At 40.4% G+C, this 12,641-nt stretch overlaps 1 protein-coding gene across 5 annotated transcripts in view; it reads left to right on the forward strand.

The window, feature by feature from the left end:
* Adamtsl1 (ADAMTS-like 1) overlaps positions 1–12,641 on the forward strand; it is a 398,736-nt gene that overhangs the window by 140,680 nt on the left and 245,415 nt on the right. For all 5 annotated transcript variants that reach the window (XM_087549776.1, XM_087549775.1, XM_087549777.1 and 2 more), the window contains 1 exon segment: positions 10,589–10,715. In XM_087549776.1, coding sequence (XP_087405902.1) covers positions 10,589–10,715 — 127 coding nt within the window.

Genomic DNA, 12,641 nt, shown 5'->3' on the forward strand with positions numbered 1-12,641 from the left:
GGAAGTTATCTTCTCAGCATCAGTGTTATAATCTGTGCTCAAAATCTTTCAAATATAAAAAAATAATACTTGTGGAAAAATAAGACTTGTGGAAAAATAAGACTTGTGGAGAATTGAAAAGAGAGGCAGCCAGTTCATTTCGCTGGCTCTGGAATGGTAAATTGGTTTAGTCTTCTCATATAACAACCATAGACGATTGGATTTGGTGCCTAGAGCATAATGGCTGCAAGTATCCAGGGCCACGAGAAAGCTCGGTGGCAAAGAATGCTGCAGTTGCTCAGCGATGTCTGCTATGGGTCTGGGCGGGGAAGTAGCTGCACGCGTGCCATCTTTTTGCCTGGCCCCAAGTGTCCCGGTGTTCACCCTGGGATTAGGGCGGACAGTTCCAGCGCTTTGCACCTAGATGACTTGTTTGTGTTTCTTAAAATGCCTTGTATCCAATATTCTCTAACCGTTATGCTTCATTAGAGGTTCTTGGGAAAATATGCATCTGGCATTTGGGTCCTTTGAGGTTTTCCTGAACCTGTATTTTTTTAATCCATCCATTACACAGACACTAGTTATGCCTACTAGAACGAACACATCCCATTTTAAAACAATCCAATAGGTTTCTTCTTTTACACACTTGCTCTCCTTTCTTCTACTCTGAAAAGCTCAAATACAGACACAGCACGTAACCCTACTTACCATGCAGCAAAGCTATGTAAGTTCGTGGTACACAACACGCATAGCCCCCTCATGTCTGGACTTAGTCTTCCCAACCTGGGTTTTTCTTTTGGCTTTATGTACCGGTTTTAACTTTTTTTTCATTATATATTACATCAGAAATATGTGCTATACATCTTATTGCAAAGATCTTAATCTTTGAAGAATCTGATTGGGTGTTTTATACCCCCCCTACTTCTAAGCATAATTAAGAAATGAGGTATAATATATGTAAGAGCATGCTGTCTCCCATATAATTCTGTCTGGATTAAATAATTCAGAGGTGCTCTGATCAGATTTGCACTTTTGTGTTCCATATTTGTCTTCCCCGGTGCTGAAAATAGAAGGGTTTAACAGTGTCTTACCTCATGGGTTGGATCACGAAAAGCTTGACATCATTGGACCAGTATTTGATGTTTGCAGTTGAGGTCTTTATGGGGAGCCATTTGAAACAGGGCCAGCATGAACCACCTCAGATCATTTATCTAGGGTATAGCATCTGCTTAGGGATTACATAAAAATGACTGTTTGGTTTTCTTCCGTGACTTCTAGTCAAGATGTTTTTACGTATTATAGCACCTAGGGAATTCCAGTCTTGTGTTTCACCTAGTCTGTTGCTATCAGCTGTGGAAAGTGAAGGAAGAAAGACCTTTCAGCATGCACTGAAGTCCTGCTGCCTAAAATCTGCAAAAATGTGTTGAAAGTCGGTGAGCCAACTGGGATTGCTGACTTGGTAGCAGTTTTTGTTTAAGGAGCCCCTTCCCTACTGACTTTAGCAAGTATTGAGAAAAGAAGGAGCATCGGCAGTATTGTATTCATATTTTCTCGTCAGAAAGAAAGAAAGGGGTCGTATGTCTGTGTGCATGGATTTTTAGGTCAGAGTGCACACAAAACATCATGTGTCTAAAATGTTAAAGTCAAGCGTGGTGGTCTATTAACTGTATGTAAACATCCAAAAGACTGTTATTAATACTAGTCAGTCTCGGGATTTTATTGGTGATATTTTGCTTGTCTGCACATCGTTTTTAGCATGTCTTATTCTTCATAGCGCTTGAAATAAGCATTTGGTAATCTTAGCCATATTGTGCAATCATTCTGATGGGGATGAGGCTAGACCCCTGCTCCATCTGGTATGTAGTAGCAGAATATGAAAAAGCTACATATGACCAAAATACTCAGCTCGATTTCCGTCCTTATCCAGAAGATTTCCCGCAGTTGCCAGAATGATGAGTGGACATTATCTCACTTTAGCATCTTGTCCAGAATGGGGTGGATCTGGAACTCAGTGACCTGAACATATCCTTCTATGACATATTAATAATGAGTGTAGGTGCACTTGGGAAATAGTCTCTAATAAGTTGCCCTCTACAGTAATTCCTCTTCGTGTATCAGGACAGAGGTTTAAATGTGGCTTCTCGTCCTTTGTGCCATGTCCTTTTTATTTTTAGACACAGGTACACACACACACACACACACACACACACACACACACACACACCGCTCGTGGAGTGAGCTTTAAATCCAATCAAAAATGGCTGATTACTCCAATAACATCCGTGCCACCATTGTGCCAGTGGGCATATCTTGCCAGAGTGGTTATTATTGTAGCTTGCAGTATTCACTTCTGGGTAATATTACTGGAGACTTTTCTCCCTCCCAGTAGCATGCATAGACTCTTCCAGCACTATGAAAGCTAGGCAATGGGAATGATACTCCCAGGTCAGTACAAACTTAATGTGTCCATGACTCCAGCATGTGGTGCCTTTGGCAATAGGATCTTAACCATTATGTTCCATAGGATAGGCAAGAACAATGGCAACTGGCTGTAATGACTGAGGTGGGCCCTGTAGGGCCCCACTAGCAATTCAATGGGCCTTTTATTTGATAACCTCTGGTGTCTGGGAAATTTATTTTCTGGGTGTTGAGGCGGGGACCACAGTTTGGTATCCAGGCAGATATGTTCATCAATCAAGCCCCATATCAGTTCTGTAACCATCTGAGTTGGGTGTGTGTAAAAGAAATTCCAAAATAATAGTGACCTAAACTAATAGAGACACGTTCTCTTGCAAAAAGAAGAAGAAGCTAAGATATAATCAGCCCCAGTGTGGTACAGGAACTAGTTCTGTTCTCTGTGCTGCTCCGTCCTTAGCATGGTCTTTTAATTCTCAAGGTTGTCTCCTTTTTAAGGTAGGGGCCATCAGATAGGAAGGCAGGCAGAGGGTGGTACGGGCCCTTTCCTAAGTTAAATCAGATTCATTCGTCTGCCCAGGACACATTATATTGCCATTTATATTTCAACAATTATAATGTAGATATATGGTCAAAGAGAAATGCCTTTTTTAACTTAAAATATTACCACCCCAGTAAAATTAGAGCCTGTGTTATAGAGAAAATCTTGAGCCATTCTAGGTGTGACCCTTAGCCTGCTATCTATGAAGAAAAGGGTGAAAAAGCATAGAGATATAGAGAAGTTAACTCCAGATTCTGGAAAAAGTCTTTCTTTGCACAAAGGATTCTTAATTTAGAGTTTGAAGGATCAGTAGGAATCCACCAAGTAAAGGGGTTGATTGAGAGAGTTCCATAAAATATAAAATGCTCAAAGTAACATCAAGTGCTGGCATCATACTTACCATTTCAGACCATTTCTGCATTCCTGGTTACTTTCTTTTCTGTTAATAATAGATCTGAAAGTAAGAGTTTAAATTCCAATTATTCTAATAGTTATTCATAATCAACAGATTAAAATATGTCAGGAGTGATCATCCTGATTGAATTGCAAACAATTTTCTACTGGGAACAAAATAAGAATGTTTTATCTGATGATAAAATATTCCACATTTTAGAAATAATTGAGTTAGAATATTTTGGCATTTTAAAAGGGAATTGACACAAAGAAAAAGAAAAGTTAAAAAATAAAAGGCAATTGTGTCAGAGAGGTCTGTGTTTAAGCGCTGACATTAAACTGCATTCAGAATTGGCTCGGTTCATATCCTAGGGTCTCCAAACCTACCCTGAGAGCACTGAGTTAGGCTCTGGCCAAGTTACTCAGAAGGAATGTCACCTCATATTTAGCAATCCCTAATATGACTGTCCCTTTGGATCTAAGAAAGCTAAATTCCTCTTTTCTAAACATGGTTTTGGAGTCATAAGAAGTCTTTAGGATTATGGAAGGATTTTTATGATTATCTCCTCTAGTGCATTAGAGACATGAATACCCATTAAAATTTTTCCAGAGAAACTTAAACCTTTTAAGAAACCTGAAAGTTCTACAGTTTAAGAAGGGAATCCAGTTTGATGCTCAAGATGTGGGCACAGATTCTCATGCCCACTGCCCATCTTGTCTGTCCTACTATATGGATGAAAATCCTATGAACATAAACCTGTCTTTTTTCACCCGAGCAACAGAGCCCTGAGCCTGTGACCCTGGAGTGGGGTGACTTAGGTTGCCATGCATTCCTGTGAGCCAGTTTCACTAAAGAATCTAATTTTGTGACCATTTTCACCTCTTCGTTCTAATTAGTGTCTAATGTAGCACTTCTAAAGAATATGGTATAAATATAGCCATGTGTACCCCCCCTTCAGCCTTGTGTACCCCTGCAGCCACATGTACCCCTGCACTCACGTGTACCCCTGCAGCCACGTGTACCCCTCCAGCCACGTGTACCCTGTAGACACATGTACCCTGTAGACACGTGTACCCCTGCAGTGCTAACTCTACTACTCTATCCCTTTTTAAGCTAAGAAGATTCCTCCTCAGTCAGATCCTCTCTGGCTTCTCTCATCAAAGTCACTATGTTGTCAGCTCTCAGAGTACTGCGTGTCTGTATTTGTGGGTGTTCTCACAATTGTCTTCTTACTTTTATGGCTCATAATGATTTAGACATCATCTTCCTCCCAGCTAGACTGTAAGTCTCCTGCAGGTGGGCCCATACATGTTTAACTTTAACACTGAACTGTGCCCCTAATTTAGCACCTGGCCCTTAGTAGGCCCTCGAGAAAACATTATTTAAATGGTTATTTTTTATTGAGTATTTCTTATTTACATTTTAAATGTTATTCCCTTTCCCAGTTTCCTGTCCATAAGCCCCCTAACCCCACCCTCTCCCCTTCTATAAGGCTGTTCCCCTCGCCATTCATCCCCTCTTACCACCACCCCCCGACAATCCCCTATACTGGGGGTCCAACCTGGGCAGGACCAAGGGCTTCTCCTTCCACTGGTGCCCAGCAAGGCCATCCTTTGCTACATACGCAGCTGGAGCCATGGGTCAGTCCACGTATAGTTTTTGGGTAGTGGTTTAATCTCTGGAAGCTCTGATTGGTTGACATTGTTGCTCTTATGGACTTGCAAGCCCCTTCAGCTCTTTCAATCCTTCCTCTAATTCCTCCAATGGGGGTTCCGTTCTCAGTTCAGTGTTATGCTGCATTCACCTCTGTAATCGACATGTTCTGGCTGTGTCTCTCAGGAGAGAATCTATATCTGGTTCCTGTCACATGCACTTCTTAGCTTCATCCATCTTATCTAGTTTTGGTGGCTGTATATATATATGGGCCACATGTGGGGCAGGCTCTGAATGGCCATTCCTTCAGTCTCTGCTCTAAACTTTGCCTCCCTATCCCCTCCTATGAATATTTTTGTTCCCCTCCATTTCACCATGTTCTTAAAGTCCAGGAGTGAATAAACACTTGGTATTCATGTAGAAGCCCATCTACAAATTTTGACAAGAACTCTTCTACAGTTCCACAGACACCAATCAAAGGGTTTGTAATGTCTGGTGCTGAACCTCTTGAAATGTCACTCTATTTCTTACTTTATTTCTTCAAAAACAATAAATGAAATCATTTGGGAACATGTCAAGGCTTTGGTATTGGGTGAATATAAAATTCCAAGGTATACAACCGTGTGCAATATGGATCTGGCTTTTTTTCTAACTTAAACAGAAGAGAGAAAACATGATACAAAGAAGCTCACCTGTCTACTTGGTAAGGTTTATGGTTCCAGTAACCTTGATTTTGACCAACCATGAATGTTTTGATGCGTTTATTTAGAAAATGGCTGTCTTCAATAACAATCAAGGAAGAATGCCCACATATACTTGGAAATTGAATAATGCTCTACTCAATGATAAACTGGTCAAGGAAGAAATAAAGAAAGAAATTAAAAACTTTTTAGAATTTAACGAAAATGAAGGTACAACATACCCAAACTTATGGGACACAATGAAAGCTGTGCTAAGAGGAAAACTCATAGCGCTGAGTGCCTGCAGAAAGAAACAGGAAAGAGCATATGTCAGCAGCTTGACAGCACACCTAAAAGCTCTAGAACAAAAAGAAGCAAATACACCCAGGAGGAGTAGAAGGCAGGAAATAATCAAACTCAGAGCTGAAATCAACCAAGTAGAAACAAAAAGGACCATAGAAAGAATCAACAGAACCAAAAGTTGGTTCTTTGAGAAAATCAACAAGATAGATAAACCCTTAGCCAGACTAACGAGAGGACACAGAGAGTGTGTCCAAATTAACAAAATCAGAAATGAAAAGGGAGACATAACAACAGATTCAGAGAAAATTCAAAAAATCATCAGATCTTACTATAAAGACCTATATTCAACAAAACTTGAAAATCTTCAGGAAATGGACAATTTCCTAGACAGATACCAGGTACCGAAGTTAAATCAGGAACAGATAAACCAGTTAAACAACCCCATAACTCCTAAGGAAATAGAAGCAGTCATTAAAGGTCTCCCAACCAAAAAGAGCCCAGGTCCAGACGGGTTTAGTGCAGAATTCTATCAAACCTTCATAGAAGACCTCATACCAATATTATCCAAACTATTCCACAAAATTGAAACAGATGGATCACTACCGAATACCTTCTATGAAGCCACAATTACTCTTATACCTAAACCACACAAAGACCCAACAAAGAAAGAGAACTTCAGACCAATTTCCCTTATGAATATCGACGCAAAAATACTCAACAAAATTCTGGCAAACCGAATCCAAGAGCACATCAAAACAATCATCCACCATGACCAAGTAGGCTTCATCCCAGGCATGCAGGGATGGTTTAATATACGGAAAAGCATCAACGTGATCCATTATATAAACAAACTGAAAGAACAAAACCACATGATCATTTCATTGGACGCTGAGAAAGCATTTGACAAAATTCAACACCCCTTCATGATAAAAGTCCTGGAAAGAATAGGAATTCAAGGCCCATACCTGAACATAGTAAAAGCCATATACAGCAAACCAGTTGCTAACATTAAACTAAATGGAGAGAAACTTGAAGCAATCCCACTAAAATCAGGGACTAGACAAGGCTGCCCACTCTCTCCCTACTTATTCAATATAGTTCTTGAAGTTCTAGCCAGAGCAATCAGACAACAAAAGGAGGTCAAGGGGATACAGATCGGAAAAGAAGAAGTCAAAATATCACTATTTGCAGATGATATGATAGTATATTTAAGTGATCCCAAACGTTCCACCAGAGAACTACTAAAGCTGATAGACAACTTCAGCAAAGTGGCTGGGTATAAAATTAACTCAAATAAATCAGTTGCCTTCCTCTATACAAAAGAGAAACAAGCCGAGAAAGAAATTAGGGAAATGACACCCTTCATAATAGACCCAAATAATATAAAGTACCTCGGTGTGACTTTAACCAAGCAAGTAAAAGATCTGTACAATAAGAACTTCAAGACACTGAAGAAGGAAATTGAAGAAGACCTCAGAAGATGGAAAGATCTCCCATGCTCATGGATTGGCAGGATTAATATAGTAAAAATGGCCATTTTACCAAAAGCAATCTACAGATTCAATGCAATCCCCATCAAAATACCAATCCAATTCTTCAAAGAGTTAGACAGAACAATTTGCAAATTCATCTGGAATAACAAAAAACCCAGGATAGCTAAAGCTATCCTCAACAATAAAAGGACTTCAGGGGGAATCACTATCCCTGAACTCAAGCAGTATTACAGAGCAATAGTGATAAAAACTGCATGGTATTGGTACAGAGACAGACAGATAGACCAATGGAATAGAATTGAAGACCCAGAAATGAACCCACACACCTATGGTCACTTGATTTTTGACAAAGGAGCCAAAACCATCCAATGGAAAAAAGATAGCATTTTCAGCAAATGGTGCTGGTTCAACTGGAGGTCAACATGTAGAAGAATGCAGATCGATCCATGCTTATCACCCTGTACAAAGCTTAAGTCCAAGTGGATCAAGGACCTCCACATCAAACCAGACACACTCAAACTAATAGAAGAAAAACTAGGGAAGCATCTGGAACACATGGGCACTGGAAAAAATTTCCTAAACAAAACACCAATGGCTTACGCTCTAAGATCAAGAATTGACAAATGGGATCTCATAAAACTGCAAAGCTTCTGTAAGGCAAAGGACACTGTGGTTAGGACAAAACGGCAACCAACAGATTGGGAAAAGATCTTTACCAATCCTACAACAGATAGAGGCCTTATATCCAAAATATACAAAGAACTCAAGAAGTTAGACCGCAGAGAAACAAATAACCCTATTAAAAAATGGGGTTCAGAGCTAAACAAAGAATTCACAGCTGAGGAATGCCGAATGGCTGAGAAACACCTAAAGAAATGTTCAACATCTTTAGTCATAAGGGAAATGCAAATCAAAACAACGCTGAGATTTCACCTCACACCAGTGAGAATGGCTAAGATCAAAAACTCAGGTGACAGCAGATGCTGGCAAGGATGTGGAGAAAGAGGAACACTCCTCCATTGTTGGTGGGATTGCAGACTGGTAAAACCATTCTGGAAATCAGTCTGGAGGTTCCTCAGAAAATTGGACATTGAACTGCCTGAGGATCCAGCTATACCTCTCTTGGGCATATACCCAAAAGATGCCTCAACATATAAAAGAGACACGTGCTCCACTATGTTCATCGCAGCCTTATTTATAATAGCCAGAAAATGGAAAGAACCCAGATGCCCTTCAACAGAGGAATGGATACAGAAAATGTGGTACATCTACACAATGGAATATTACTCAGCTATCAAAAACAACGAGTTTATGAAATTCGTAGGCAAATGGTTGGAACTGGAAAATATCATCCAGAGTGAGCTAACCCAATCACAGAAAGACATACATGGTATGCACTCATTGATAAGTGGCTATTAGCCCAAATGCTTGAATTACCCTAGATCCTTAGAACAAACGAAACTCAAGACGGATGATCAAAATGTGAATGCTTCACTCCTTCTTTAAATGAGGAAAAAGAATACCCTTGGCAGGGAAGGGAGAGGCAAAGATTAAAACAGAGACTGAAGGAACACCCATTCAGAGCCTGCCCCACAGGTGGCCCATACATATACAGCCACCCAATTGGACAAGATGGATGAAGCAAAGAAGTGCAGACCGACAGGAGCCGGATGTAGATCGCTCCTGAGAGACACAGCCAGAATACAGCAAATACAGAGGCGAATGCCAGCAGCAAACCACTGAACTGAGAATAGGTCCCCCATTGAAGGAATCAGAGAAAGAACTGGAAGAGCTTGAAGGGGCTCGAGACCCCAAAAGTACAACAATGTCAAGCAACCAGAGCTTCCAGGGACTAAGCCACTACCTAAATACTATACATGGACTGACCCTGGACTCTGACCCCATAGGTAGCAATGAATATCCTAGTAAGAGCACCAGTGGAAGGGGAAGCCCTGGGTCCTGCTAAGACTGAACCCCCAGTGAACTAGACTATGGGGGGAGGGCGGCAATGGGGGGAGGGTTGGGAGGGGAACACCCATAAGGAAGGGGAGGGGGGAGGGCGATGTTTGCCCGGAAACCGGGAAAGGGAATAACAATTGAAATGTATATAAGAAATACTCAAGTTAATAAAAAAAAAAAAAGGATAAAATCACAAAAAAAAAAAAACAAAAAAAGAAAAAAAGAATAGTAAGATTACCATATTTAAAAAAAACTAGATTAAGGATGTTTGGTTAAAAAAAAAGAAATACTCAAGTTAATAAAAAAAAAAGAAGGAAAAAAAAAGAAATATGCTAGAAGCAAAAAAAAAAAAAAAAAAAAAAGAAAAAAGAAAATGGCTGCCTGTCATCCAAGTAGACTTGGGTATAACACACAGTTTCAACTATAAAATAGAGATATCTTGAGTGACAATTTTGAAAGTTAATGATATGTTTGTTTTGCTTTATACAGGAAAAAGCCAGATAGAGCCATACCTTCACTACAGACATATGCATGCTTGTGCATGTGCACGTGCGTGTGCCCGCACACACACACACACACACACACACACACACACACACACACACACACAACTGTATTAGTGTTACTGGGGAAAAAAAGCTAATATCACAGCATTAAGGAAATATTAACTGCAGTTGAATTACTCTTCTGATTTCTTAAAACATATTAATGAATCTAATGTACAAAATTCTTATGCAGTTTGTGTTCTAGGTAGCATTCAGAGCTTGGAGATTATTGATAACGTCTTTCCAGATGTGGGTCTTCACAGCTACGTATTTTATAATTTTAGAGAGACATCAATATTAACACTGAGAAGTACATTTTCATTAAGGTTCTAGAACATCAGAAGTTTAGAATCTATTTTTACTTTCTCGCCATTCTTCCGGTCCCCATTCTCTGTCTTCTATAATCTTCTGCCTTATATACTTGAACTCTAAAGATATTTTTACCCCTAATATATATTTCCCTCTTAGCTTGTTTCAAATTCTGTTACCTCTGTCCCTTGGAAATGAGGTACAGCTTATGTCTCTCAGAGACAAGGGGTGTGCTCATCCTTCATAGCCATTGGCCTTACCAGAGATCCCTGACTGGGAGGCGCCTCACCGAATTATCTATTTCTCTTTCCTGCTAGATCGTTGGCTGTGATCACCAGCTGGGAAGCACCGTCAAGAAAGATAACTGTGGAGTCTGCAGTGGAGATGGCTCGACCTGCCGGCTGGTCCGAGGGCAGTATAAATCTCAGCTCTCTGCAAGTAAATGTAAGACACTACAGAGATGGGCAGTCCTGTACTTGTTGACTTGTTCCTTAACCCTTACCTAGCAGTGGTTCCCCTATGCACCTGTTGAATAAAACATCTACCAAAACAGAGAAGAATCTGAAAATTTAAGTGAATCCATTCCTGCTTTGTGGACTCATGTGGGACAAATTGGGCCACCAGTTGCGACCTGAAGGAGAAACTTTTTTCTTCTGGGGCACAGTAGGGACAAATTAGATATGTGTCTAAAGATGCATGAGCTTTTCTGCTCAGTGGAGGTGCAGACTGCATCTTAACTCCTGCAGTCTGAGATGACTGGTAAAATTATCACAGGGAGATTAAGAAAAATCAGTACAAATTCACCCCTACTACTGCAGAATCACAGGGCCCTCATGTACAAGGTGGCTTGCCTGCTGTCAGTGCTGACAATAGGTTCTTTCGGAATTAATGGGCCAAAGTTTTGTGAAGCCATTTAATGATGTTTGTGTCCTGATCTTCCTTATATCAATAAACAACAAATACTTCCTGTATGTGAATGTGCTTTGAACTCCACACTAGCACCTCACATAGTCTGTATAGAAACCTAGTTAGCAAGGTAGTTTTAGTTGTCATGGTATAGAGGACATGAATGAGACATTCCCAGATAGTAGGACATTATGGTGTCACACAAAGAGCTAATATTTGGGTCCAGAGTCTGATCCCAGTACCTAAACACTTACCCATTCCTCTTCTGTCCTGTCATGCTACTTACTAATTCTGGAGTTGAATAAAACAGATGGGTAGATCTGCTCAGAAGACCAAGGATACCTTCCAGGTTGAGTCTTGTGAGAATAGAAGTCATAAACGCCATGGCATCTGAAAGCATGGAGTTGCATGTGATTAATTATCATAGTTTCCTCTGTGAAGACCACTGCACAGAAAGAAGCATGGTCCTTCTACTTAAGGGCATGGAGTTTTAGAGCCATGTTGACCCTGGCCTAATGTTTTCATTATCTACTACCCTTCAGAATGTCATTTTCCAATATCAATTTTCATATGTCTCCCCAAGCCTGGGAAGTGAGAGTAAAATTTTGAGTGTGGTTTTGTTCTCTGTTGACTAGTTAGAGGGAAACAAGTGATGTGCAGCCGATGTATGTCTGTAAATGGGCCTGTGTGTCAAGAGGAGAATAGATGAAGCTGTTTCGGAAAGCACTCGGGAACTATTCTGTGAAGCCCTGAAAAGGCACCTTGACAGAGGGAAGGGGCCAATTGGGAAAAGAGGCAGGGAGAATGGCCAGGGACAGTTGAGCATGTGAAGCATTAGAGATGTCCACTTAGGACACTCACCACGTTTTGACTACCCTGGAGGCATGGGAAAATGAGACTCTTTTAGAAGTAAAACTTCTAAAATATCTGGCAGCTAAAATAAAGGGTGGTATGACTCCGACATTGATATAGCACATGCAGGAAAGCATTTTCTTTGGTCCTATATGTTGCTCACATGTGCTCAGAGCATCTTTTATATGTTGAAGAACTAAGGAAGTCAGAAGATGGAAACCAGAACTGGATAGAGGCAGAACTCTTTTTTAAGTCTCTGAAATTCGGGTTGGCTACATTTTTTTTTATTTTAAAAATGCATTTAAAAGGTCACTCTTAATGGAATTCTCTGAGGAATGCTGAAGAATTAAAATCTTTCTAATTATCGCTTACATAATTGAATCAGTGCCCACAATCTGGGAATGCAGCACTTGCCAGTAAGCACAAAAATTAGGCATGTGTGCTACAAATACTCTCTGGTTACTATGAAAGCCTGATAGCACAGTAGAGCCAGAACAGTATTCTTGTAGGTATTCCTCTTGTCCTCCTACTGGGGACAGTTGGTCACACACACACACACACACACACACACACACACGCATGCACACATGCACACATGCACACGCACACACG

The sequence above is a fragment of the Rattus norvegicus genome, chromosome 5, assembly GCF_021556685.1.
Source record: "Rattus norvegicus strain SHRSP/BbbUtx chromosome 5, alternate assembly SHRSP_T2T, whole genome shotgun sequence".
NCBI classification, from domain to species: domain Eukaryota; kingdom Metazoa; phylum Chordata; class Mammalia; order Rodentia; family Muridae; genus Rattus; species Rattus norvegicus.